Raw genomic sequence first — 27,337 nt, forward strand, 5'->3', positions numbered from 1 at the left:
CTAGGTTCACCAAACTTGGTAGGGAGGTTGGTCATGAGGTGTAGAAGATCCCTATTGTTTTTGGGGTCACTAGGTTAAAGGTCAAGGTTGCGGCGACCCCCAATGTAAAAAACATTTCCGCTCAATATCTTGAGAATGGTTTGACCTAGGTTCACCAAACTTGGTAGGGAGGTTGATCATGAGGTTTAGAAAACTCCTATATTTTGGGGGGTCACAAGGTCAAAGGTCAACGTCGCTGTGACTTCTAATGTAAAAAAATATTTCCGTGCAATATCAGGAGAATGCTTTGATCTAGGTTCACCAAACTTTGAAGTGAGGTTGGTCATGATGTCTAGATGATCCCAATTGTTTTGGGGGTAACAAGGTCAATAGTCAAGGTCGTGGTGACCTTCCATGTAAAAATCATTTGCGTGTAATATCTTTATGTCTCCCCCATTCATGGGGAGACATATTGTTTTTGCCCTGTCCGTCAGTCAGTCCATCAGTCTGTCAGTCAGTCAGTCAGTACGTCACACTTCGTTTCCGCCCAATAACTATAGAACTCTTAGACCCAGGAACTTCATACTTGGTATGCTAGTTGGTCATGACTAGTAGATGACCCCTATTGAATTTGGGGTCACTAGGTCAAAGATCAGGGTCAACGTGACCTTGAGGTGAAGAAACGGTTTCCACTCAATAACTAAAGATCCTTTGGGTCCAGGAACTTCATACTTGGTATGCTAGTTGTTCATGACTATTAGATGACTCCTATTGATTTTGAGATCAAAAGGTCAAAGGTCAAGGTTACCTTCAGGTAAAAAATGTTATGTTGGCAGTGACCTGTTTGTCTGAAATTTTGATCCACTCTCTGAGAGCCACATTTTTAACATATTGTCTATATAAGCCTGTATGAGTTTGTCTATATAAGCCTGTATGAGTTTGTCTATATAAGCCTGTATGAGTTTGTCTATATAAGCCTGTATGAGTTTGTGGACCTTTGCAATTATATATTGCTGTGAAGAATAAGTGAATTATTATTGAGGTTGCCAGGAGTTCAGTTATTGATCGTGATCTTTATCATTCAGTGAAATTGCTTCCTGTATATTGCTCAGCAATTTTCAATCTTGCATATTGCTCATTGGCAAGAGTGATTATTAAAGTTGGCATATTGCTACGAATGATGAATATGGGCTAGTATTTGGCAACATTTCATTTTTTATCATTGGCAAGAGTGGTAGTAAGTTGGCATATTGCTACGTAAAATGAATATCGGCTAGCATTTTGCAACATTTTATTTTTCTCATTGGCAAAAGTCGTTATAAGTCGGCATATTGCTACGTAAGATGTATATATTGCTTTGGAATATGCATAATTGCATTTTCTCATTGGCAAGAGATGGCTGGACATAGTAATTGTTTGCATATTGCTTCATTATATGTATATTGGCTTGCAATTTACAAGACTGCATTAATTCATTCTAATTGGCAAAGTATAGGTGGACAGTGTGCTACTTGGAATATTTCTATGTTATAATTTTTTTATGTATATCAGCTGGCAAATTATTATTTACAACTTTGCATTTTTCTCATTGGCAAGAGGTGATATGACAGTGTGTTGTTGGCAGCAAAGAGTACTCAGAAACAGTTGATAGTTGAAATTAAGTCTCAAGGAAATCTATTTGTGACATTAAACTTAGAAGCAGATAGAACCATTCCTCTCTCAATTCTCGATGTACAACCAAACCTACAATTTCCTTGCTGAATTAAGCTCTGGGTTTTCTCTTCTGATGCTCTGTAGTTTAATTATGGCTACATATTGTGTTATATAATGAGAAATTATTCTCCCCAGGTTTCCTCCCCAATTTGGAAATAACAGTTTGGTTATAAAAGGGATTAATTGAGATGTCAAATAAGGATGATCTCTTAGAAGTTCAGATGATTAAGAAAAATTGTGCCAGAGTTTCTGTATTCTTATGTGAAATACCAGAAAATATACAAGAGACAGAAATTTATTAGTCATTACAAAGAATGAAATGTTCTTCCAGCCAGAAAAAAGTTTTACACGGTTTTCATCTTGGTATGGTGCAAATGCTGGCAGGGCTCGCGTGATTTTGGTTAGTTGGCCTTAAAGCCCTTCAAGTATTTTTTGCTCTGGAAAGGGAAGAGCCCCATTCTCCTGATGGGGTAAGGCATACAGGGGAGTCTTTAGACATGCAGTGGGAATTTAACAGTCAGCTCAGAGGCCCCAGGTGCCCAGAAATTCTTTGTCGCTTGTTATGTCCCAAATACCATGGGTTTTGACAAATTTCTCCCCAGGGTTTGGGATCTGGTTATAAATGTGCAGTTTGTCTAAACCATATTTGTGTGCACACCCCTAAATACACCCCCCACCTCTTTAATATGGCAAAACAATAATATGTGCATCATTGTGAAATAAGCGAGTTTAAATGAAGTTTCATTTTCATTGTGATGCTATATCATTTGTAATAGATAATTGCCACAACTGAATAAACTGCCAGACAGTTTAATCTGGTTTAGGTTTTGACTTGAAGCAATTGATATTAACCATGCGTTCATAAAATATTAAAGCAGAAATTTATTTTCTTTCTATCTGTATATAAACTTAAAATAGAAGAAATCAGAATATTCCAGGTTGTTATAAGGTTTCCTAAAAGCCATCAAAGCCCTTGATAAAGTAAAAGGTGTCTGAAAATGATATATATTCTCACCAAGGCCTTCATTAATACATCATTAGATGGACACATAGTTAGTTCCCAAGACTTGTAATCAATAAAGTGCGGAAGGACAAACTCTTTACTGTTATTGTCTTCGTCACCCACGTCTGTATTGTTTCTGACATATTCCTATTTTTCCAATGCTCTGGCCATTAGTATGACACATTCAGCTGTGAGTTCGTACCACTATGAAGTCATGTCACTTTTAAATAATGAGATTATGTTCTGTTCCTTATCAGAAAAAAACCCTCAACTTTTTCTTTTATATATTGTATAAATCTTGTCTAAGTAAGGTTCTAAAATCAGGTGACAAATCTGAGATACGTCAATAGCATGAGTATTTTTCCAAGGACTTTTATTATATTACCGACTCTGGATAGCAGATAAAAAGTTTTTTGTACAAAAAGTAGTATTTCCGGACCCGTATACTATAAAATGACAGTTTAATCAATGTTGTACAATATTTTTGATGGGAGGTTTCCTTTGCATTGTTATGTATATGCTCTTAATCTCATATCCAAACACCACCAGTATAATTATACCATGCCAAAATAAGCGTGCAGATAAGAACAACAATATTTTTATATATTCACTCTACCTATCGAATGGTGAGCTTGACAATCATTTGTTACAAAACTGAATAAGTTACTACACCTATGATTGAAACTATATGCTTTGTGCACCTTAATTGTGTATGCTTCGCACTTGTTGTCGCGCTCGTTGTGTTTGCTTCAAGCTCGTTGTGTATGCTTTCTGGTCGTTGATTTGTGCTTGTTGTGTATGCTTTGCGCTTGTTGTGTTTGCTTCAAGCTCACTCTTTGTTTATGCTATGAGGTCATTGTATATATATGCTTTGCTCTCATTGTGTTTGCTTAACGCTTGTTGTGTATGCTTTGTGCTTGTTGTGTATGCTGAAAGCTTGTTGTGTCTGCTTTAAGCTCACAATTTGTTTATGCTATGAGGTCGTTGTATATATGCTTTGCACTCATTGTGTAGCTTTGCGCTTTGTTGTGTATGCTCAGGGTTTCCGCCAGGAATTTCATAAGGCATGTCGGAAGGGGAGGGTTTGGGAGGGGTGTCCCCTCCTGACGTCGATTTTTTTTATATTTTCGTATCCAAAATGGTGCAATTTCCTGCATTTTAAAGAAGTTTACAGTTATGTTCCTATGATTTAGAATTACCAACTAAAGTTCGATTAACATTAAACATATTTGTGAAAAGGTTTAATGGGTTCTCTTCATTAATTATTGGTATTTTTTAAGTTTTCCGACGATATCGATCGACTCATGTTTCGTTTAGTGCGGGTATTATTTTTATTGACACCGTTGACGTCACAGCAAAACGTGTAAAGCACGCTGCATGCTGGAACACAAAAGAGCCCGGAGCAAAGCGACTGCTCGTGGGTGTATTCGTATTTAAAGCTGCAACAGCTAATATTTTTAAAGCCGGGTCGGCTAAATAATAACTTAAAGGGAATGTAATGTGTTTTTTCAGATTTATTTATCTTTTTTCTAAATAAATTAAAAGAACGATAAAATAATCAAAGTTTAATAATAAGCAACACAAAATATAACTTTACACTAAAGACGGGAACGCGACTCAATTACATACGACGACATAGCATAACCATTGTTTATAATAACACAGATATCTTAAGACGGTTCTCAATTACAATTTAATAATTGGTTAACAAACGGACTCTGGATTTAGAAACAAAATAAAACGACACATGATTTATGTTACCGAAATCAATTAACACTTATTGTATACTTTGCGTTCATAGGTGATTATAGGGATGAAAGTCGCAATTACGACAGTGGTGTTTTTCACACATTCCCATTTTGATAAAAAATAGGAGGAGTTTGGTTGATTGCACTGTTGAACCTCACCGACACGCCTTCATGCTGTCGTCAATCCTGAATGGCTGATACAAATACCGTAATAATCCCGACACCCCTTCTGGCTGTCAGTCAACCGTTGCAACTGTTGCAATCGCAACAAAATTGTGTATTGTCAAAACTGATGATTCTTTTGATAAGGATTGTCGCTACACGGATTAAAGCATGTCGGCATAATTAACGCGTGTTGGTAATTAGCCTTGCCAGCGGAAGGCACGTCGGGCCCGACAAGCCATAAAGGGCTGACGGAAACCCTGTTATGCTTAAAGCTCATTTTGTATGCTTCACGCTCGTTATGTTTGCTTCTTGCTTGTTGTGTATGCTTATAATTAAATTGAAATGATCTTTAAAACTGTCATTTTTTCATTATTTTCTTTTATATCTAATTGTATGAATTGAACAGTGCCAGTATTATAAATCATCAAATCATAATGTTGTGGAAAAAAGAAATAATAAAGCCTGTTGCTATTTGTGAATGTTTATACAGATTTCAGAAATAATGAATTAACAACTAAGATCCAGGGATGTGATTTGTCTGTAGATCTAATGGCCCCAGGGACTCATCCATCCACCCCCTCCCCCATCCAAAAAAAATAAAATAAATAAAAATAAAAAATAAATATATATTTTTTAGCTCATTAAATAAGTTTTTTGGTTGCTTTTGGTTATAAGAGTTGATATTCAAGTTTGCTTCACATTTGAAGTCAGGAGAGCCCTCAAAAGCGCTTCTTAAAAGTCAGTTTTTCTTCTATGTTTGTGTGCTTTTGACCCCCAAGAGCACCCCTAGAACCCATTGCTGAAATATTTTCAGCCCTCCAGCTACCAGATCAGTCACATCCCTGAGATCATGGATAAAAAGGATTCTGCTACTATTTATGACTGTCCAAGACTGTGTTATTTATTGCTTGTGATATTTGAACCCTAGTTTCTGCTGATCACCAAACAACTCTGGATATCCAAAAAGATTGTCTCCAGACGAGCCCCTAAGATTGAAACTTCCTCAGACGCGCTTATTTGCATAGTTTAGTCCTATATTTAGTCATATTATACTTCATACATTTCCGAGTAGGCGGAAAAGAGACATTCCCTTAAATTGACAAGCTAGGCATTTAATGTTTAGTGAATATCCTGCTGAAATATGAGAATTTAAACAATTCTTGTCAGCCAACTTATGCATGGCTTCGCTAATGTGTAGGTGCTGCATAATTATAGTAATTTAGAGAATAAGCAATAAAAGTCATTTCCAGTACTTATCTTTGTGGCTCGGAACTTTGTGATAGACGAAAAATTATTTCCAGTATGTAATAGTTGTAGCGTGGAGCTTTTTCCAGACACAAAATTAATTTGTGAGCCATAAATGTCCATTTCCCTCGAAGGCTCTAATATGAAATCACTTTGGGCAAAGTGGGTAATGTACTGTTCTAGCTCTTAATTTCCTTGTCTTATAAAATTTCATCAGGTACTTTCAATAATGACATTAATAGAACTTGCTGTCAGAATGGAGTAATAAACACATTGCTTTAATGTCAGACTAACATTTTCAAACATTTGTATTAGACCTTTGAAGAATTCATTTGGAATCCATTCTTCCCTTAATACCATTCTATTAAACCTCCTATCCTATAGAAAACAACAAAATCAATACTTTTCAAGGTATTATTTTGGAAGTCTCAGTGAAGCGATTTGGGAAACCGATTTACACATACAGCATGAACTTGCAACATGACTAAAGTATGTCTTATTAACAACATGCCTGACAAAAATGGAGCTTACAGACATGGTCGACTGGCCGAGGAAAAACTGAGATAAAACCCTCCTTCTGGGGAAAACTCAGAAACCTCTGCCCGTTTGTCATCCAGATTTACAGGATTTGTCTCGTACCACTAGATGTCGAGCCTCATCACCCATAAGCTCCTTAACAATTGGGTATAAAATGCATATCATTTATATGATTCATGTCACATACTATATCAAAATATACAATTTTCAATTACAATGCTATGTATACAAGTGAGAATAAAAAGATCATTCATATGATGAAATTGCATAATAACAGAAAACTTTCACCTTAAACATTTGCTTGTAAAATTTAACAATCAATTTCATCGATGTGAGCGTATCGGCTTCCCAGCGCTGAATGCCTTTTCATTCATATACGCACGAAATACTCCTGCCTATGAACTACTCGTGCGTATAAAACGCCACCTGGCGGTAATGTTCCATTACAAGGGGAAATAATTTTCTTCTAATTCGTTTCACTTAAACGCAGAAAATAATATTTTAGATGTTGATGTGAACAAATGCTGTCTATTAATTCTGTTAAAGTTTTAGATTTGTAAGATAGTGACATTAGGTTTGTCTGTTTTTCGAAGATGATGTACAGCCTTGCGAATATCCAGCCATAGTATAATTAAGCGGGAATGTTACAAAGAGTAAAAAAAACAACGGTCATTTACATCCTGTTGCAGATAAATTTTGCCCATACACAAATCTACTTTCGCAATACCACGATAAAGCTAAAAGTCTTGTTATTTAAATGGACAAATATTTAGGTTTGAAATAAAGGTAATACTAGTTGGATTATCTGATTGTTACCACTTTTCTTAAAGCTTTCATAAAGGTACATTGCAGTCAACAATTTCAAAGGGATACAAATAACCTCGCATGTCAACCGACTTTATCTTCCCTGTTTATTTAGTTTTTTCTGATGTAGAGAACATTTATTGCTATACAAGGAAAAGCTGATGTATTGTATGGGATAATCTCTTAAGATAACATTCTGTTTTAGCTTTCCCCTGACATGAAACTGTATCGAGATTTACGAGGGCTCTTAGATATTTTGAACCATTTTCTACCCAATGTTGAAAACAGTATCAGCATTGATGGATGGTGGAGGTTCTATTCCAGTTGGGAGCTTTAATGATGATTAAAACTTGTTGTTATCTCCGTTTTTATACATTAAGCTGTTTGAGTTTGTTATATTTCACCCTCTTTTTGTGGATTTTCATTGTTTTGTGAATAATACAAGTAATTAGCGCCCTCAGTTTCATGAAACGAGAAGAAAAATAAAAGACATCCATGTTGGGAAATAGGGGCTGTGGTTTTTAAAGGTTTATTCAAATCTGTATTTCATTTTTGCTGTTCTGATTTTAAGAAAATAGTCAATAAATTCAAATGTTTCTGCCCACTGATAGTTAAAAAGTGATTCTTTTGGAACCTTAACTTTCAGAAGACATTAAAAATTGTACAGTTAGTTCCCTTGCCTAGCGCTAGGCATTTAACTGGGAACTCAGGGAGAACTGAGTATTGTCTAAAAACCCAGGATAATTGTCCCCAACGTATGGGTGCTTTACATCAGGCATTTTAAAGTTGCAAGAGTTTTTCAAGAGCTTCGGGTGTTGCACCCACAACGTCTTGAATCTCACTCTGTGATTTCAATGCTGCTGTCCATTCAGTGAATGTCTACATCCCTAGCAGGGTTTGACATTAATAGAAGATGGATAGAAAAAAAGACTTTGTGTTGTTATTGTCATTATTATTCATTTTTAAGTCCAATAACTCTGGATGAAAGTTTAGTTATGTCCCTTTTTCAACTGTGAAGATTGAACTGCACAAAAGAGCTTTTCTGATTTTCACATAATGCCACTTGTTTCATGAACACATCTTATTATAAAGTATATAAAAAAATATAAATAATCCATTGCAGATAACTCCGCCATCCCAGCCAGGAAACAATGAGTTACCACCCATGCCAGAGCCAGAGGGCAGTGCTCTGAGAAACCACCTTAAACAGGTAAAACTGTGTTTTCAGCCTTTTATGACCGAAAGATATATTTTTGATTTTTTTGGACAAGAGGCCTGATTGTCTTTTGCAAAAACTGGAAGTACTGTGATAGTAATGAAAATCAAAATGCTTGGTTTATTTAGAAACAAAATACTTTTTAGCAATGTTTTCAAAATTGAGTTGTTACTATGGCTTAAAATTCTTTCAGTATGACTTAGAAACTGAACAGCAATTACATTGAGAACAACTTAGATATGTATGAATCATATTTCAGGCGTTAACTAGTATGAGTATGACTCCGCAGCCGATAAAAAATCTTGACGTTCTGGCCCAGAATCCGGATATGTGGAAACGTCGTGAAAGTTTCTCCAACAACACAGGATTTAACCCTCTCATTTACGGGAATGATGTGGACTCCGTGGATATCGCTACTAGAGTTGCTATGGTAACATAATAATTTTTTACTTAATTTTTTACAAAGATTTGATCACCTTAATTTCATGTCTTCAAAGTTATTTTGGTCATATAGCTGCGACGGTTGCTATGGTAAAGGAATAATGAGGTGATATAAAATGTCTTCACCTTTACATTTGTGTGTTTGATGTTAATTAATTAAACATTGATAATGGGATGTGGGTCATGAGTGAAGGTTTTTAATAATTAATGATGGATGTTTTTGAAATGAGGTGTTCTCTGCATACAGATCTTCCTACAGGGCTAAATTGGCCTTTCTGAAGTTTTGCTACCTTAAATTTTTTTTAGGTGTGTTTTTTAACATGCCGAACACCCTGGGAAACTTTACAGAGCATGTCAAAGACTTGAATGAAGACCTGAGGTAGCATTTGAGATGTGTAAATAAAACACTTGTATGTTCTATTTTAAGGTTTGGTTTTCAACTCCCCAGACATCCTTTACAGAACTCACACGTTCACTGCATCTACCCCAAGCTTGAATAGCCTTTCCAGAAATATAGTTTTTTTTTAATAAACAATGTACTCTCTTTTAAGATTTCATAATTCTCTCTTTTTTTTAGACCCTTCATTTCTAAAACTTTTGGTTAGTTCACTAAAAATACAAGTACCCTTCACTGTACCTTGCAGGCTGTGGTGGAATTTCAGACATGTTGCTTTTCGAATGAATGTATTCCCTATCCGTCAAGAATTCAAGGTTTAACCATTCTCCCATGCGAATGTAAGCTTATTTATACGCACACTCAAACAAGGCCCATTCTGCAATTCTGCTCCAATAAGATTGTTAGTCATTTTATGTGTTTGGAGAAAAGAGCACGAACAGATTGTAACCCTGGTTAGAGCTACTCTGGTTCTTTAACATGCTCCAGTGAATAGTACTGTCACACAGGACCGCCATTTAACATCCCTCCCTGAAGATGATTACCGTATTAGATCATGTATAGGACGCTAGCATAGATAAGACGCAGGCAAAAAAATAGTTGAAAAAAACAAAACGGGTAAAAACCCTTAATATATAAGATAAGACGCAGCAGAAAAATGTCAAAATTGGAGCCAGTATTATCTTTTGTTTTAGTAGTGCGGCGGGAACTCAAACCTGCGACCCCTGGATTGACAGTCAAGCGTGTAAACACTAGACCATAAATCACCGCTAAAATCATTCTCTCATTTTCAGGTTCGGTTTTTCAACTCTGCAAACACCTTGGGTAACTTCACCGAACATACCCGTACCCTGCGTCTGTATCCGCGGGCTGTTGTGGCATTCCAGATGTACAGTTTCCTCAAATCGCGCCCTGTCAAGTCCCACTTCACTGTCCGTCTGTCAAGGACACAGGTAATATTTGAAATTGATGATATAATAAACAGTCCTCAAAATAAGGCTTTTTGATGAACAACACTAAATTCTTACCTTAATGCTTGGCTTAAGAAATTGTATTAAGCTTGCCTTTAAAAATTCCAACTTTTTAACTTAAACTGGAATAGCTTTTACACTTATGTTAATTTCAACAACTGTCAACAGCTCAAATGGCTTTCAATTAATGTAATTAATTAGCATTACATATAATTGGTTTGTATTGTGCTGTTTGTCCTTGTGTTCATGAAACTTTCAGTAAATACTTAAAGCTTGAACATTTTGACAACTTTTTTTATTTTTTGTCTTGGAACGAGCCATTTTTTGCGAAAATCCATGAAAACCAGTTATATAAGACTGCTGACAAAAAATTAGATCGCAGATTTTTAAGTTTTTTAAGTTTAGAAATTGATTGTTTATGCACTTTTCTTAAGCAGTTAGTAACAGTTTAAGCCATAAAACATTAATTTTCAAACGGAAATATAATAATCTGTGATCTGATCTTTTGTCAGCAATCTTTTATCATTGGTTTGCAGATATTTACGCAAAAATTTGCTCTTTCCACGACAAAAATTGAAAAAAGTTGGTAAAATGGTATATCTGTGAGAGTGCAGCTTTAAAATTTAGCAATGATGTTAACAATGTTGTGAACTTTAAAAAAGTTCTGAACAATGGGCACAATATTGGAAATAAAATATTCAGCTTTAAAAATTCTTCTGTTGGCACATAAATGTCACAAATTATTGCAGGTCGTTTGATTAATTCCCCAGACATCATAAATGTCATTTCAGTCTCTTTTAGTGTCAGACTCAATACTGCTTGAAGTCACTTTTCCAAGATGGGTAAAACATTAAGTGCTTTTGCAGCTTTTACAAATTAAACAATTATCTCAACTATCTTGAATAAATTTATTACAAAACAAACTACATTTTTCAAGATTGTTTTGATACATTTAACAATTATCCCGAACCAAACAATTTTTTTTATTTGTCATGAAAGCAATTTTCTTCTATTCCATTACATAAACTTTCATATCATCCATTTGCAGGCAGTAGAGTTTTTTGCTGAATGGGCATTATGCCCGCAGAATGTTGCATTTCTCCGTGTGCAGACCTCTGTATTTGACCCCCTACTGATCGGAGACAAGCCGAAGTGGTATGCAAGCCAGCTCCAGCCAATTTTATTCAATGTGTACGATGATAACTCCTCCCTTGGCGCTGCATTGAGCTCTGCATCCGAGGTGGCTAGTGACGAAAATCCAACAGGTGGGCCAATGATTGTGTTTAGTTAAAATAGATTTGACTAGTTGCATTTAGCATTAATGATGATACTCCTTCCTTTGGCACTGCGCTGAGCTCGGCATCCGAGGTCGCTAGTGACGAGAATCCAGCTGGTGAGTGTATCAATGCGTTTAGCTCAAAGGATTTGACCAGTTGCGTTTAGCAAGTGCGGCACTGAGCTCTGCCTCAGCTGTCATCAGTGACAAAAATCCAACAGATAGGTGGTGGTTTCTAGTTTATTTAAAAAAAAAAACCCGAGTAAACCTGTTAATGTTATACCTAAATATGGCTATATATTCCCTGGGGAGTGTTATGTAATTAGGATACAGACATTTCTCTAGAGTAATACAGAGGCAGAGAGAAAAAACAACACGACTATGGTATGTAAGAGGTATTATCTGCTATACTAACTACGAACTCTCTACATCAACCAGATATTAAGGTTGAAGCCAGATATAAATTGTGTTATAAATAATAATGTTTCTGTAGAAAGTACATGGCTACAATAAGAAATAGTTACTGTATTCACTGCTTTGAAATTATCCACAACAAACCCACAGCAAGAGAAACTGAAGGTTTCCATTCTGATATTAGAACAAACATGAGGCACAACTATGCTGATATAAATGTTCATAACAGTTGAACCAAAAGAGGGAGATCTACTAGTAACATAATAACCTTGGACAAACATCTGCACGTTAACATGAGCATTTTTGTTTAATATGAATATGGAGTTACTGAGGGCAGTTTTAACCTGATGTAGCAGCATGTGAATTAACGTATAACAAATGACGAAAAAAACTGTTCAATACAGTGCAAGAAGAATATGCTATATGGATGAATGCACTCTATGGGGTGAAGGTCATATATACAAGCTGTTACAGTGGTAGCATTAATGTCACCTACAAATGTTTCACAACACATTTAAGTTGGGTTGCTGGTAAGGAGTGTTTCAAGTAGTGGTGGATAATCGGACAATTTTCATTATCAGTTGTCAAATTGAACTGGACAGCCGTAATGAGTAATCAAATCTGAAATAATTGAAGCTATTTATATTGTAATACTAATTAATGTTAATCACTAAAACATTTACACACAACCTCTTATCAAACCATGCAGTCGGTGTTAGCTTTTTGTTAAGATAATAATCAAAACACCAAAAAGTAAATGCATTTAGTTGATTTGTCTTGTAGATTCTTTCAAAGAACACCATAAGTTAAATTCTCACCAAATATTGTGAGAAGACGTCCAATTCTTCATTAGTTATTAGGAAAGTCAACATCTTTTTTGAATTGTCCTCATATATTACAATATTGGTCAAACATATTGACTGTCAAAAGAGTGCATTTAAAGGCTTGTTTTTATAAATTTTAGAATATTATTTTAATAGATTCCATATAATAAGTGACCACTTGTGTGATACGCCCCATATATTTATAATTCCTTGACCACATTAAGATGAGGCAGTGGCAGTGATGGGAGGAAATCTGCAATGCCCTATCCACCCTTTATTGAGTGACTTTATACCAGACAAATAACAGTATCTTTCCAATTAAACCCAGGCAGAAGTAAAGAAATATTGCTTATTTCACTTCAGATGAGAGTGGCAGTGACAGCGATGGGGCGGAGTCTACTTCTTCATCATATTCGTCATTGAGCGATTTTGTGACAGATATGGTCAACAGTGAGATTGACGGTGATACACCTTGTAAGTAGAAGTATTTATTTAATTTCTATTTCTTGTGAAGAATTATTTTGTTTATCATGATAAAAATTTCACCTCCCTTGATAGATTTATTAGAAGTGTTTGTATGAGGCTTTATGTTTCATCTATCGTAATCATCTTTTGATTAAGTTAACCCAAAATTTGTTGAAGTTCTGTTGGTCCTCTCTTTTTGATGCTAACTCGCTCCTAGAAGCCTTGATGACTAGTTCCTATATGTATGAGATAGTGAAAAAACGCATTAGGGCAATTCCATTTAAACATAAAACCCCCGGGGGAAAGGCGCTTTTGAATTATACCACCCACCCACAGAAGCAAATTCTTTTGGGGTCCAAATTAGTGAAAAAAGACACCCACTCATATACTAAGAAAATAATTGCCTTGAAGCCCCCTGTGGGTTATATGTTTTCTGGAATAGCCCTTACTTACTTTAAGCGCTGCACTCTCACATATTTATCGTTTTGATCACTTTTTTATTTTTTGTCTTGGCATGAGCTGATTTTTGCATAAATATCTAACAACCAGTAAATTTATAAGACTGCAGAGAAAATATCAGATTTTCATATTTTCATTCAAAAATCATTACTAACACTTTAAAGAGAAAAAAAGAAAACATCAAATTTTAAAACATATATATGAAAATCTTAGATCTAATTTTTTGTCAGCAGTCTTATATCACTGGTTTCCATGCATTTTCTAAAAATTTGGCTCAATTTCCAAGGCAAAACATAAAAAAGTTCTCAAAACGTTTAATTTGTGAGAGTTCTGCTTTAAGTGTCTTTTTCCATGAAGTCAGATTTAAATATTATTTCTTCCCTCCCAGGTTTCTTACCAGAAAACCAGGTTCTTGCAGTTGATGAATCCAAGGTTTACCACCCACCAGACTGCCTCCAACTGCCTGACCCAGGCACAGGGCATTCCGATTCTGCAAACTCCCAGAACGATGAGAGCGATGATGGTGCCGACAGCTCTGATTCCTCAGACGATAGCAGTGCACCGAGATATGCGCCTGACGAAAGCTCTGTGTCGGTCTCAAATCCTAACATGGTAGGAAAGTTTAATATACATCCCTAATAAGATATTCTAATTAATCTGATTAAAAAATCTGATGATAGCAGTCTGCTAAGCACTCAGTTTCTTGTTTACTTTTTAGCTCGACTATTCGAAGAATAAGGAGAGCTATCCTAGTCACCCGAGTGTCGGCGTAACCACTTATGTTAAAGTTTTTGTAAGAGTTTTTGTACCACCTCAAATATTTTCAAAGTCCATTGACATATGGCTTTGAAACTTTGCATACTTGTTCACCATCATGCCCTCAACCTGTACACGGGAGGAGGTCACTGTATCAAGCTTTTTGACAGAATTCTGCCCCTTTTTCTACTTAGAATTTATGTTAAAGTTTGCGTACCACCTCAAATATTTTCCAATTCAATTGTCATCTGGCTTTGAAACTTTGCCAGTTGTTCACCATCATGCCCCCAACATGTACAGAGGAGGAGGTAACTCTATCAAGCCTTTTGACAGAATTATGCCCCTTTTTCCACTTAGAATTGATGTTAAAGTTTGCGTACCACCTCAGATAATTTCAAAGTCCATCAATATATGGCTTTGAAACTTTGCAAACTTGTTCACCATCATGATCTAATTTTTTGTCAGCAGTCTTATATCACTGGTTTCCATGCATTTTCTAAAAATTTGGCTCATTCCAAGACAAAACATAAAAAAGTTCTCGAAACGTTTAATTTGTGAGAGTTCTGCTTTAAGTTTTTTTCCATGATATGATTTTAACCTGTGTTCAGGTGGAGGTCACTGTATCAAGCTTTCTTACAATATTATGCCCCTTTTTTTACTTAGAACTTACGTTAAAGTATGCGTACTACCTCAGATATTTTCAAAGTCCATTGACATATGCCTTTCAAACTTTGCACACTTGTTCACCATCATGATCTGAACCTGTGAGACTTTAAAGAATGGTATTCAACCACCCAGCCTAATTGAATAATCAAGTTAGATAACTGTATTTTGCAAATAATGGCCCTTTATTATTAGACTTAAAAATTCTGGTTAAAATTTTGCTGTTACCAAATTTATGTTAATATCTCAGCACATCATGTATTGCATTGAAATCTAATCTAACAGTGATCCATGCATGTTTCGCCAAAACATTTCAATCCTTACACTGAAAAGCGGCAGAATAGTTGAGCGCGCTGTCTTTGTGACAGCTCTTGTTTACTTTGTATTTATTTATTGCTTTGACAGGCACATATCACATCATTAGTGTATTCATTTCTAAGACAAAGTTGCATAAATCTAGCGCGCTGTTCTACGACAGCTCTTAAATCTAAAAGTTAAGACAGGATTTAAAGTAACTCTTGGTATGAGATATAAGTTGTTCATTTCTTTGTCACTCATTTAATTATAGGTGGGATGTAAATTAAGGTGCATTACAGACTTAAGTTCTCTTTTCTAATTCTAAGAAGAGAATGGAATTAACGATGTAATTTGTAATGTTTATGGATCAAGCCTTAAATAGTGTCATGAAATGGCTTCAATTAAGTAGTCATGAAGCCATTTCCATTTGTATTCTGTCATTTCCAGCCAAGTTCAAAAGAGTTCAGGTACGACTCTGGGAACCTCACGCCGACAGGACGAGCAACTAGACTCAGGTACTTTAAGTGACACTCTTATTCAAAATCAGTACATACACATGTATAACAAACATAAACTTTGAATGATAAACGTTTAACTACTTACTAAATAATGCATTTATGGAAAAAGTTAATTACTGGTAATAGATTATAATCCTGTATTTAATAGCTGAAAAGCCTATAATATAAAAAGATGATTGGTGAGTGCTAAAAGATTTACTTTGATCTACTATTGTTACATAACTAGAAATACCATGGTTTTTGCACCTTCCTTTCAAATTAATACTGTATCCTTAATAAGAACCATTGTTTTTGACATTTATTCATCCTTTTTGGTTATTTAAACATTTGGATTAATTGTGGTAAATCTTATTTGGGAGTTAGAGTGCATCTTTAAGATGTCATTATTGTTTTGCCTTAACTATAAAGTCATTAAAGACTTGGCATGAAATTTGGCACAAATGATTATATCAGCAAAATGCATATGTGTTAAAGGGCCTTAACTCTGGCTAATAAATAGGTAGAGTTGTGCTTCTTCATTTTCTGAGACAAGAATTCTATTATTCTGATGTTCTGCTTGTCAGGAGTGCTCATCAGTTTTCTAGTTTGGGTCGCCATGACCTTGTCTGTTGAGCCCAAAAATCAATAGGGGCTATATACTTACCATGACCAAGTTTGAACACTCACCATCCAGTCATTTAACTATTGGTTATTAATTGGAAACATAAAGTATGATGCGGTTGATGACGATCAAGAGGACATTATGATGGACAAATTAGCTGCCATTCTTAGAGTTTGACATGAAAAAGCTGCAAAGCCATGACATTGATTTGTAGTGCTTTAAAATATATCATTAAAATATGTGTAATTAAGCTGAATTGTTTCTGATAAGGAACATTTGAATGAATTATAAATAAAGACACTTGATTGCTCACAGTGGAATGGACTTGAGCTTCTTGAGATATAATATGCATGAGCTCAGGCTGGTTTATATCCTTGCTCCTCATTAGTTCTGTTTAAAATCAAATTCCTTTCCTTGAATTTCATTAGTGATGAGAAAGAACTTTTAGAAGAGAAATTTGGAGGAAAAAAAAGAGTAATTGAGTTTTTCTTCTTATTTTTAAATTGATGTTCATCACAAATGATTTATATGACAAGTGCATTTCATTTTCTCTTTAATTTTCTTTCAAACTATAGCATGGTGTAAAAACAGGTTGATGGTAGTTTCAATTGACATCCAGAGAATTAGTTGGAACTGATTTTATGGCGTTGTGCTTAATTTGAAGATTTTTTTTTTTACATAATGCAATGTTGCAGAAAATTAGAATCCAAAAGCTCCTGTAATGAAGTTTTGACAAAATTGCATGTTGCATCATTATATAAGGTCAAAACAATTTGCATGGAATCTGAAATTGCATTATAGCATTAGGAATTGTAGTAAAATGCCTGATTTCTAAAGTGCATACTTTAGCAGTTATACAACAATTACCAGAGATAAACTTCGAGAAGTGTTAGGGAAAACCCTGAGTGAATCTTTTGTGTCCATTATGTCCTTGAAGAAGTCAAAATGGGATTATCAAATACAGAAACACATAGCCTAGAATGCATAAGTATGTAAAAGACAGATTATATAAACATCTTACTTAGCCAAAATAAAAGTTTGGGTCTAATTTAAATATTTTTCATTCTATCTTTGTCATTTTTTTAAAATTTATTTTAAGTTTCAAGTTTAATAGTTACTGTGAGCTGAAAGTTTGTATAAACTGAACTAAATTTATTACCATAATGCAGGCGTGACAGTGGTGGATCCAACAGCCCTCCTCCGAGGCCCAGCCGGCCCCCTTTGCAGCCCCTGAACAAGAGCATTAACTCTGCCTTTGAGTCTTATGAGAAGCCCCCAAGTCCTCGAGAAAGGGTCCCACCCCATAGCCCCAGGGAGAGAATTCCTTCTGGTAGTAATGGTTTCAAATGTTGTTCTCACTTGTGTCCAATGGACAATAATTGTTGTTGTAATTAATTATTGATAATTTATATTCAATTAGCTGCTGTGTGAACTTTTTAAAATTATAACCATAAACAATGAAAAAGGTTTAGAACAATGGATAAACAATTTACTTAAGACTCGGACTACAAATTATTTTGTTAAACAAACTTTAAATTCCATTTAAATAAGATATTATCTGGTTTAAGCTTGGTGTAAATTTAATTATTACCCCTTTGTGTTTTTTTTTAAAATCTGAATGCAAATTCTAATCATCAGGGTCAGGATCAAGAGGGACTCCGAGCCCTCGGGAGTGGCCACCACCCAATCCATTAGCAATAGCCCGACAGCACAGAGAGCCCAGTGACAGCTCTCATGAACGGCCCCCTTTAAGTCCAAGGGAATGGCCTCCTCCAAATCCTCTGGCAGTCGCCCGACAACTCAGAGAACCCACAAGTCCAAGAGAGCCCCCAAGCCCAAGAATGCCCCGGGTTCCCCCGCCAAGCCCAAATCTAGGTCGAGAAAGGTTTGGGTCTACAGGCAGTCAGGGCAGCAGCACGGATAGTACAAAGGGAAGCAACTCCGGTTCAGCGAGAAAAGGGAATACACTTCACCCTAACAGGCCTGGGCTGAAGGTTAGATAAACTGGCATTATTACCGTATTTAAAAATGATTGAACAATCAATCTGTACAAAAAATGTAGATTTTTGCTTCAAGTAGACAAATAATGCATATTCATTAAAACATTGGATATAAGGTGCTTAAATCAATACAAATGAAACATTTTACAATTCTTTTCACCCATTATTGCGAAAGCTGTGAATAGCTTTTTGTTGATTCAGAGCCATTAATTATGCCCCCCTTCGAAGAAGAGGGGTATATTGCTTTGCACAGGCATGTCGGTCGGTCGGTCCGTCGGTAGACCAAAGCTTGTCCGAGTGATAACTCAACAATTCCTAGATGTATGGTCATCAAACTTCACATGAAGGTTGGGCCTGACCAGTAGATGACCCCTATTGATTTTGGGGGTCATCGGGTCAAAGGCTAAGGTCACAGTGACCTTTAATGGTAAAATAATTTAAAAGCTTGTCCGAGTGATAACTCAACAATGCCTGCACCCATGGCCCTCAAACTTGACATGGAGGTTGGGCCTGACCAGCAGATGACCCCTATTGTTTTTGGGGGTCATCAGACCAAAGGTCAAGGTCACAGTGACCTTGAATGGTAAAAGGTTGTCTGAGTGATAATGTGACAATGCCTGCACCCATGGCCCTCAAACTTGACTTGGAGGTTGGGCCTGACCAGTAGATGACCCCTATTGTTTTTGGGTGTCATCGGGCCAAAGGTCAAGGTCACAGTGACCTTGAATGGTAAAAGGTTGTCCGATTGATAACTCAACAATGCCTGCACCCATGGTCCTCAAACTTGACTTGAAGAATTGGCCTGACCAGGAGATGACCCCTATGGTTTTTGGGGGTCATCTGGCCAAAGGTCAAGGTCACAGTGACCTGGAATGGTAAAAGGTTGTCCGAGTGATAACTCGATAATGCCTGCACCCATGGCCCTCAAACTTGACTTGGAGGTTGGGCCTGGCCAGAAGATGGTCCCTATTGATTTAAGGGGTCATTGGGCCAAAGGTCAAGGTCACAGTGACCTGGAATGGTAAAAGGTTATCCGAGTGATAACTTGACAATGGCTGCACCTATGGCCCTAAAACTTGATTTGTAGGTTGAACCCGGCCAGATGATTGTCCCTATTAATTTTCGGGGTCATTGGGCCAAAGGTCAAGGTCACAGTGACCTTGAATGATAAAAGGTTGTCCAAGTGATAACTCAACAATGCCTGCACCCATGGCCCTCAAACTTGACATGGAGGTTGGGCCTGACCAGTAGATGACCCCTATTGATTTTAGGGGTCAAAGGTCAAGGTCACAGTGACCTTGAAAGCAAACTCGACAATTCTTGGACCTATGGTCATCAAACTTGACATGAAGGTTGGGCCTGCCCAGTAGATGACCCCTATCGACTTTGGGGGTCATCAGGCCAAGGTCAATGTCACAGTAACCTTTAACGCAAAAAAGTTAGCAAATCATCCCCCACTGATATCTCAACAATGCCTGAACCTATGATCATTAAACTTGACATGAATGTTAAGCCTGACCAGTAGATTCATAGAGCCAAAGGTCAAGGTCACAGTGATCTTGAATGGTAAAAGGTTGTCCGAGTGATAACTCAACAATGCCTGAACCCATGGCCTTCAAACTTTACTTGGAGTTGCATCTGACTTGTAGATGACCCCTTATGATTTAAGGGGTCATCGGGTCAAAGGTCAAGGTCACAGTGACCTTGAACAAAAAAAACTTGTCCTGTGATAACTTGACAATGCCTGCACCCATGGCCCTCAAACTTGACATTTAGGTTTCTGGTGACCAGCTGATGACTCTGGATTTTGAGTTCATAGAGTCAAAGATCATGACGGTCATAACACACTTTATCCTCACACTTTAATGGTCATAATCTTAAAACAGCAACAAATCAGCTGTCATTTCGTTCCATGCATATTTCATTCAATTGTCCATATAATCCTGACAACATGGCGCTCAGGGGGGGCATAATGTTTGACAAACATCTCTTGTTTAAGTCTGTCATTGTGACCACGCTGTTTACCCATAATGCTTGACTTCATCTTCCAAAAAACAATTTTCGACGCAGACACAGATTGCTGAGATTAAAATTTTGTCTTTTTACCTAAATAAAAGCGGTTGTGTTAATTTCAGTGCTTTAAGAAGTACAAATGTTTTTGTTCTTAAACAAAGTGTGTTTATAGATGGTTACTACCCTTTTGTTGCAGACTATGCAGTCAGACCCAACAGACACTAAACCAGGCTCTTTGCACGCCCCTCCGGAAGGCCGTGGCTCAAGCCCCTCGTCCCTAATCTCGACACTGAGTAACGACCTCACAGACTTTGCACACAATGCTAGCAGCACGCTGTCTGAGTTTTTTGGTAAGTACGTAGTGAAAATATTCAAGGCTGTAGCTTAGAGGATATGTTGTGGAAGATTATTATTTTTCCCTGATGCAAGCTCTCAATCAATAAGTGCAAAGAGAAATTGAGACATTTATAGTTGTTGCATTTAGGTTTAAGACACAAGATCTCTTTGATCTCAATCTGTGTGGCAACTATCAGTTTTATAATTAAACACAGACGTTGGATTACAAGTTGCAATTTTTTATCTGACCTTCAAATTTAAGCATATATCATAAAAATTGTTGTTTTAGACTTCCCATTCTGATGACATAAAGCTTTTGTTCTCAGTTTTATATGTCATAATGGTCTAACTGTAGCATTAAGCGTCCATGTCACACTTTCATTTCAAATCAATAACTTGAGGACAACTTGTAGAGTCTTCAAATTTTGATATGTACATTGCTCATGGACATTAGATGACCCATATTTTTTGGATCAAAGGTCAAGGTCATGTGACCTTTACCAGAATAATTATCGGTGCTTGTGAAACGCTACACATCTGAATCAGGGAATTCTATTTATTCTAAAACAGTTGCTTCTAGGTCATTGTGATAGTAACATGCACATTTTAAATTATTATAAAGTGTTTCTCCAATATGGATAAAACCGTTTTTTTACACCATTATGCCAAGGTCTTTCAAGTGTAACATGATACCATTGCTATCCTTGGCCTGTTTTGCAACACAATAAGAGTTGTAATTTGAAGTGCATCATAACAAATGTGAATCTCGGAAATAATAGTTAATTGCAGAATGCTATGAGCAGGGTTTTCATGTAAAATGAGATGATCATAAGAATTGAACATGTGCTTTTCATCAGCAATGTTTAAAATTACAAACATTTGAGCATTTTATTTCTATTATTTTTGAAATATTAGAGCCTTACACAACAGCGATATTTGATTGCATGCTTCAATAGTTGAACAGAATGTGCATGTGGGGGATGTTTCACCCAGGATCTGAGCAACAATTGGGTAGAAAGGATTTTAAATTGTGAAGTACTGCTATTTAACATCTCTCCTAGGTATAAAAATAACTACTAGGTATAAAATCACTCCTAGGTACAAAATTGCACATATGTACAAGGTACAAAATTGCTCCTAGGTATGAAATCTCTCCAAGGTACAAAATTGCACATATGTACAAGGTACAAAATTGCTCCTAGGTATGAAATTCTCTCCAAGGTACAAAATTGCTCCTAGGTATGAAATCTCTCCTTGATACAAAATTGCTCCTATGTATGAAATCTCTCCTAGGTACTACTAAATTGCACATAGTTACATGGTACAAAATTGCTCCTAGGTATGAAATCTCTCCTAGGTACAAAATTGCACGTAAGTACAAGGTACAAAATTGCTCCTAGGTATGAAATCTCTCCTAGGTACAAAATTCCTCCTAGATACAAGGTACAAAATTGCTCCTAGGTATGAAATCTCTCCTAGGTACAAAATTCCTCCTAGATACAAGGTACAAAATTGCTCCTAGGTATGAAATCTCTCCTAGGTACAAAATTGCACATATGTACAAGGTACAAAATTGCTCCTAGGTATGAAATTCTCTCCAAGGTACAAAATTGCTCCTAGGTATGAAATCTCTCCTTGATACAAAATTGCGCCTAGGTATGAAATCTCTCCTAGGTACTAAATTGCACATAGTTACATGGTACAAAATTGCTCCTAGGTATGAAATCTCTCCTAGGTACAAAACTGCACATAAGTACAAGGTACAAAATTGCTCCTAGGTATGAAATCTCTCCTAGGTACAAAATTCCTCCTAGATACAAGGTACAAAATTGCTTCTAGGTATGAAATCTCTCTTAGGAATAAAAATCAGTCCTATATACTAAATCACTCCAAGGTACAAAATCACTTCTAGGTACAAAATACTCCTAGATACGAAATCCTAGGTATGGCGCAAAATCTTTCCTCGGCACGAAATAACTCCTTATTATGAAATCTCTCCTAGATATGAAATCAATCCTATGGTTCATGATGAAGCAGATTGTGGTTTATCACACTATTAGATAAGATAATAGTAAAGATATTTAATTGAAAATTTATTTAGTATGTTGTTATTTTATTTGTCCATTTCTTTTATCACATTAAATGCTTTAGATTTGCTTATTGTTTTTAATTTTAATTTTTATTTTAAGAAAAGCAATATTGTCATAGCTTTGTGTCATTGTCAGCATTGTAATGCAAAAACGTCTTCCTTGGCAAAACCACAAAAAAAAATTCAAGATATTTACCGGTACATGAACACTTGTTCATATATTACCAGAAACCATAACTCCTAATTTAATTGAAATAAATTGAGTTGTGCCCCTTACTTCAATAAAACAACATTGTATCATATATGTTTGCTGAATGGCACTCTTGTTTCTGTTTATTATGCATGGACTAAGCTTAACGCTGTTGATCTTTGCATTTGTAAATGAACACAAATTAGAATCTCAATATTTTCTAGACAGTTTGTCATAATATAATTTTGTACTGCACTTTTTATTTTTGTTGATTTGCAAATCAGGACTTTCAAATAGTAAGCCAGGTAATAAAACTGTGTCTTGCTCTTTAGAATTTCCCTTCTTTGTAGACACAAGTAGACCTATCACAAGTTTACAAATAGATGATCATGTTTGGAAATTATTCACTATTACTTATTGAAAATTATTTTCTTCTTTGATATTAATCACTCCCCATCACATTTTGATATTTATGCAATAAAATCACAGTCTTCGAAGTATATTTTCTAATGAATTTGCCCATTCGGACCACTGCTTTCAAAAAGTACTTCCCCCAAATAGTTTTAACCCACTTTAATAAGATAATAGGCAATAAAGCAGAGTTTTTATCTTACTTATTTATTCTCTGACATACCATGGACGTCATATAATACTTCCAGATATGAAAATTCAATATAACAGAAATGCAGAAAGTGCATATTTATTATCATCTGTTAGTAGTAAACTGATTTTCAAATAACAATAACAATAAACAAATATATATGTCATTTTGCATCTTCAATCTTCTTGTTAATTCTCTCTCTCACACTGTTTGAAATTATTCAACACGTAGATTTAGGTTGAAGTAGATATTTTGTCTATAATTTCCTTTGAAATTAAGATTTGGAATGCCGAAATGCATTTTTATTTTGACTGCTTTTTAAAAGAAAGGAAAATATTGTCATAACCTTGGTGTCAGTCACTCACAGTCCCCTGCATTAGCATGAAAACACTTTAACCATAGCCAGAACTCAAAGTCCATTCAAGGTATTCAAATGACACTTAAAACATGTTGCCAGAGAAAATTTGGATATTTGTAGGAAGGTTCATAAGTCTTTCTTAAAGTAAAACGAGTTATACCCAATTTAGACTTGAAAAAACATGAGAACATTAGCCTTTGGTGCTCTTGTTAAAGGCCTAGTTTAAACCTTGCTGTATATCAGATCTCAGATCTGAGTGTCCTGCTGTGCAGTTCTGGAGGGTTTATTATATAAATGAACAATACATCTTGTGTAATAGTTTTTGTTTACTTTTTCCTTTGTCTAGTTCATTTTGTTCCATAGAGTTATAGATAAATTAGATTTATAGTTTTCATTTTAGTGGTGTGTGTGTGTGTGTGTGAGTGTGTGGTGTTACTAGAGTATTTGTAAGTCACAGTATTTATTTGTCACAATTATGTAATATTTATAACTCAAAAGAAAAAGAAAATAATGTTTGTTATTTTTGTTATATTTATCATATTAAACTGCATAGATATTGGTCAAGGAATGAATACCACTTAAATTTTAGTGGTAATGCCTTGTCATCCCTCATTCAATGAACTGGTGAATGATTTTGAACTTGTTCATATCTATAACTTAACTTGATTGCCTACTTAAACAACAGTATACATGTTAAGATTTTGAACATGGTCCAAAGAATGAAGCCATGATTAAGAAAAAAAGTGCTATTCGACTCAGAACAAATTGAATTATTGTAGTTGGTAAATAGCGGCTTTTAGCCCATATAATAGTCTTTTAATCACATTTAAAGAGATATAACACATTGTAATGCTTTCTTAGATTTTTTTTATCAAAATTAGAAATGATTCATTTAGATTATTACCATACTTTACATTTTTAGGGGCCAAGAACCCCACCAGCCCAAGCCAGACTCCTACTGCAGTGACCCCTGCCAGTGTCCCCACCCCGCAAACCCACCAGAAACCGGCGCCCAAACCCTTCGCTCCCCTTGGCAACAGGAAAGCCCTTGTGGAAAAATCAGGGCTCGTCAAACATGCAACAAACAGAAAGCCTAAGACAGCTGAGAAACAGAAGGCTGAGACCAAGGGTTCGTCTAACAGGTAAGTTAATTATTAGAAAATGTTGATGATATACATAATAACCAGAAAGTTATCAGCAACAGTTGAAGTAACAGCTTCAAACTCTCTCGAATTTCCATTGCTTTAAATGAAAACAAATAAAAGCTTAAAATTAAGTAGTTTAGGTAATAAACAATATATTTGACCAAATAGTTGTAAAATATCTGGCAAAAATAAGGCTGCCCTCTAATGAGGTCCACCACACTGGGTTTATAATACCAGAAATAGCTATATGCAAGGCAAGATACAGATATCTGATTTCATAGGTTATGGAAAACTTGACATGAATTTTTGTTGCTCTTGCATTTCAGTGAAAATCAGCAGTTCCTGAAGGAAGTTGTAGCCAGTGTGCTGGAGGGACAGGGTATAAGCTGGCTTAAGATGGGCCGCGTAAAGAAACTTCTTGAGGATGAGAATTATCGCAACTTCATGGTCTCCAGACTTAACAAGAACCTTGACAAAAAACTAAGCGATGATGATACACATATTGAGGATGTGGTAAGAATAAGTGTTCACTTTGTGTTAGATTATGCTTATGATTTTTATGAAAATAAATCGCTTATCTTATGGTGTGACTTTTCGTAAGATTCAAAATTAAGAAAAAAGTCAACAAGGGATGTATTTGTAGGATGTTTATATGGATTTATTGAAAGTTTTTATCCATTGATTGTGAAAAACTGGTCTTCAACCAAGTTGTTATATAAAATACATAAAACATAGCTACTTAAGGTCATGTGGAAAATTTGTCTGTATGATAAGTTGAATGCCTGAATTGTTAAGTCAGAATACTTTTTGTGACAATGTTGACGTTATTGACTTATATGAGTTTTCGCATATATTCATATATTTATATATATATATATGCTTAACATCAACATTAACCTGCTTGTGAACAAGACATAAACTTGAATTTCAGCCAGTGACAAAGCCAGTGTACAAAGGCATGCTATCACTACTGAAGGCGTTTGTTCATGGTTTGGAGACCACCTTCCAGAATTACGGTATCGGGGGGATGGCGAGTGCCTACATGGTTCTAGAAATTGCCCACACCCACCACTGGGCGCGTGAACGAACAAGCTCGAGTAAAAGTGACACTTCCATAACACCAGAGGTAAGTCAAGTTATATTTGGGTGATAATTGAGAATTGGTGATTTGAGGGTGATTTTGATTGACTTTTTATAGTAGTTAGTGGGATTAATTGTGTGTTTTGGTTGATTAATGTTTGAATTCACTGATCTTAATTTGTGCACCGAAAGTTGCTTGAAATGTCATCTAAGGTGTATGATCAAGTAAATTAAGTGACATTGCAATATTAAAGAGTAAGATATTATTTTTATGTTAAACGTAATGTTCTCCTATTTCTTGTATTATAATGAACCTTTTGAATATGTATCATGCATGATTGATAAACATAGAAGTTGGCTACATGCAATAGCTAGACAATTGGGAACACTCTTGTTTTACACAAAAATGCATTTGCTGGATTTGAGCTTTGTGTGGTTTGCTGACTAACTACCGAGGCCGTATGACGCATGTTTACTAACTGTTTTATAGCTAAACTCCCCATATGGAAGTCAGGAGAGTCTTTCCATCAAGGGGGATCACTCACCCAGAAATCCTGACTCACAGAGTCTCAATGAGGAACACACAGTTGCTGCCCTTGGTAATTAACACACCATTTTTGATTGTAACCAACTAATTGTTTCTCTCTTTTAAAGCATCATATTCATTTTTAGTGCATGATGACAATTTTTGTGGGGTTGTTCTTTTTTGCTTTTTAACCCTTTCAAACAGTGTTCTATTCAAGCCTTTCTCCAATAGATGTATACTAAGGTCTAAATTTTCTTTAACAGTTGTTTACATGGTATTTAAAACATTTTTTATGGCAATATAGAGCATGAAAGAAGTCTTAAAAATATTAGAACATAATAAAGTAGAGATTCGTTGTATGTGTTCATACCTGTAGTTTTGTCATTTAGACATTTATTTGTAAAAAAATATGTATTAACTTTAACAGAGTGTCAAACTTATGTTACTAAGCTACTAATTTCTGATATAACCCTATTTTAGTTGTAAATTTATGTTATGTGTGTGCATGGA

At 35.7% G+C, this 27,337-nt stretch overlaps 1 protein-coding gene across 3 annotated transcripts in view; it reads left to right on the plus strand.

Moving 5' to 3' along the window:
- The window catches only part of LOC128230363 (MAP kinase-activating death domain protein-like), an 87,096-nt gene that overhangs the window by 21,854 nt on the left and 37,905 nt on the right, over nucleotides 1-27,337 (plus strand). For all 3 annotated transcript variants that reach the window (XM_052942567.1, XM_052942568.1, XM_052942569.1), the window contains exons 7-20: nucleotides 8,318-8,404; nucleotides 8,670-8,840; nucleotides 10,040-10,198; nucleotides 11,265-11,481; nucleotides 13,094-13,204; nucleotides 14,043-14,266; nucleotides 15,818-15,885; nucleotides 17,659-17,819; nucleotides 18,128-18,483; nucleotides 20,699-20,852; nucleotides 24,999-25,218; nucleotides 25,548-25,734; nucleotides 26,153-26,347; nucleotides 26,792-26,900. In XM_052942567.1, coding sequence (XP_052798527.1) covers nucleotides 8,318-8,404; nucleotides 8,670-8,840; nucleotides 10,040-10,198; nucleotides 11,265-11,481; nucleotides 13,094-13,204; nucleotides 14,043-14,266; nucleotides 15,818-15,885; nucleotides 17,659-17,819; nucleotides 18,128-18,483; nucleotides 20,699-20,852; nucleotides 24,999-25,218; nucleotides 25,548-25,734; nucleotides 26,153-26,347; nucleotides 26,792-26,900 — 2,419 coding nt within the window. The remainder of the gene's footprint in view (nucleotides 1-8,317; nucleotides 8,405-8,669; nucleotides 8,841-10,039; nucleotides 10,199-11,264; nucleotides 11,482-13,093; nucleotides 13,205-14,042; nucleotides 14,267-15,817; nucleotides 15,886-17,658; nucleotides 17,820-18,127; nucleotides 18,484-20,698; nucleotides 20,853-24,998; nucleotides 25,219-25,547; nucleotides 25,735-26,152; nucleotides 26,348-26,791; nucleotides 26,901-27,337) is intronic.

This window comes from Mya arenaria, chromosome 4, assembly GCF_026914265.1.
Source record: "Mya arenaria isolate MELC-2E11 chromosome 4, ASM2691426v1".
NCBI classification, from domain to species: Eukaryota; Metazoa; Mollusca; class Bivalvia; order Myida; family Myidae; genus Mya; species Mya arenaria.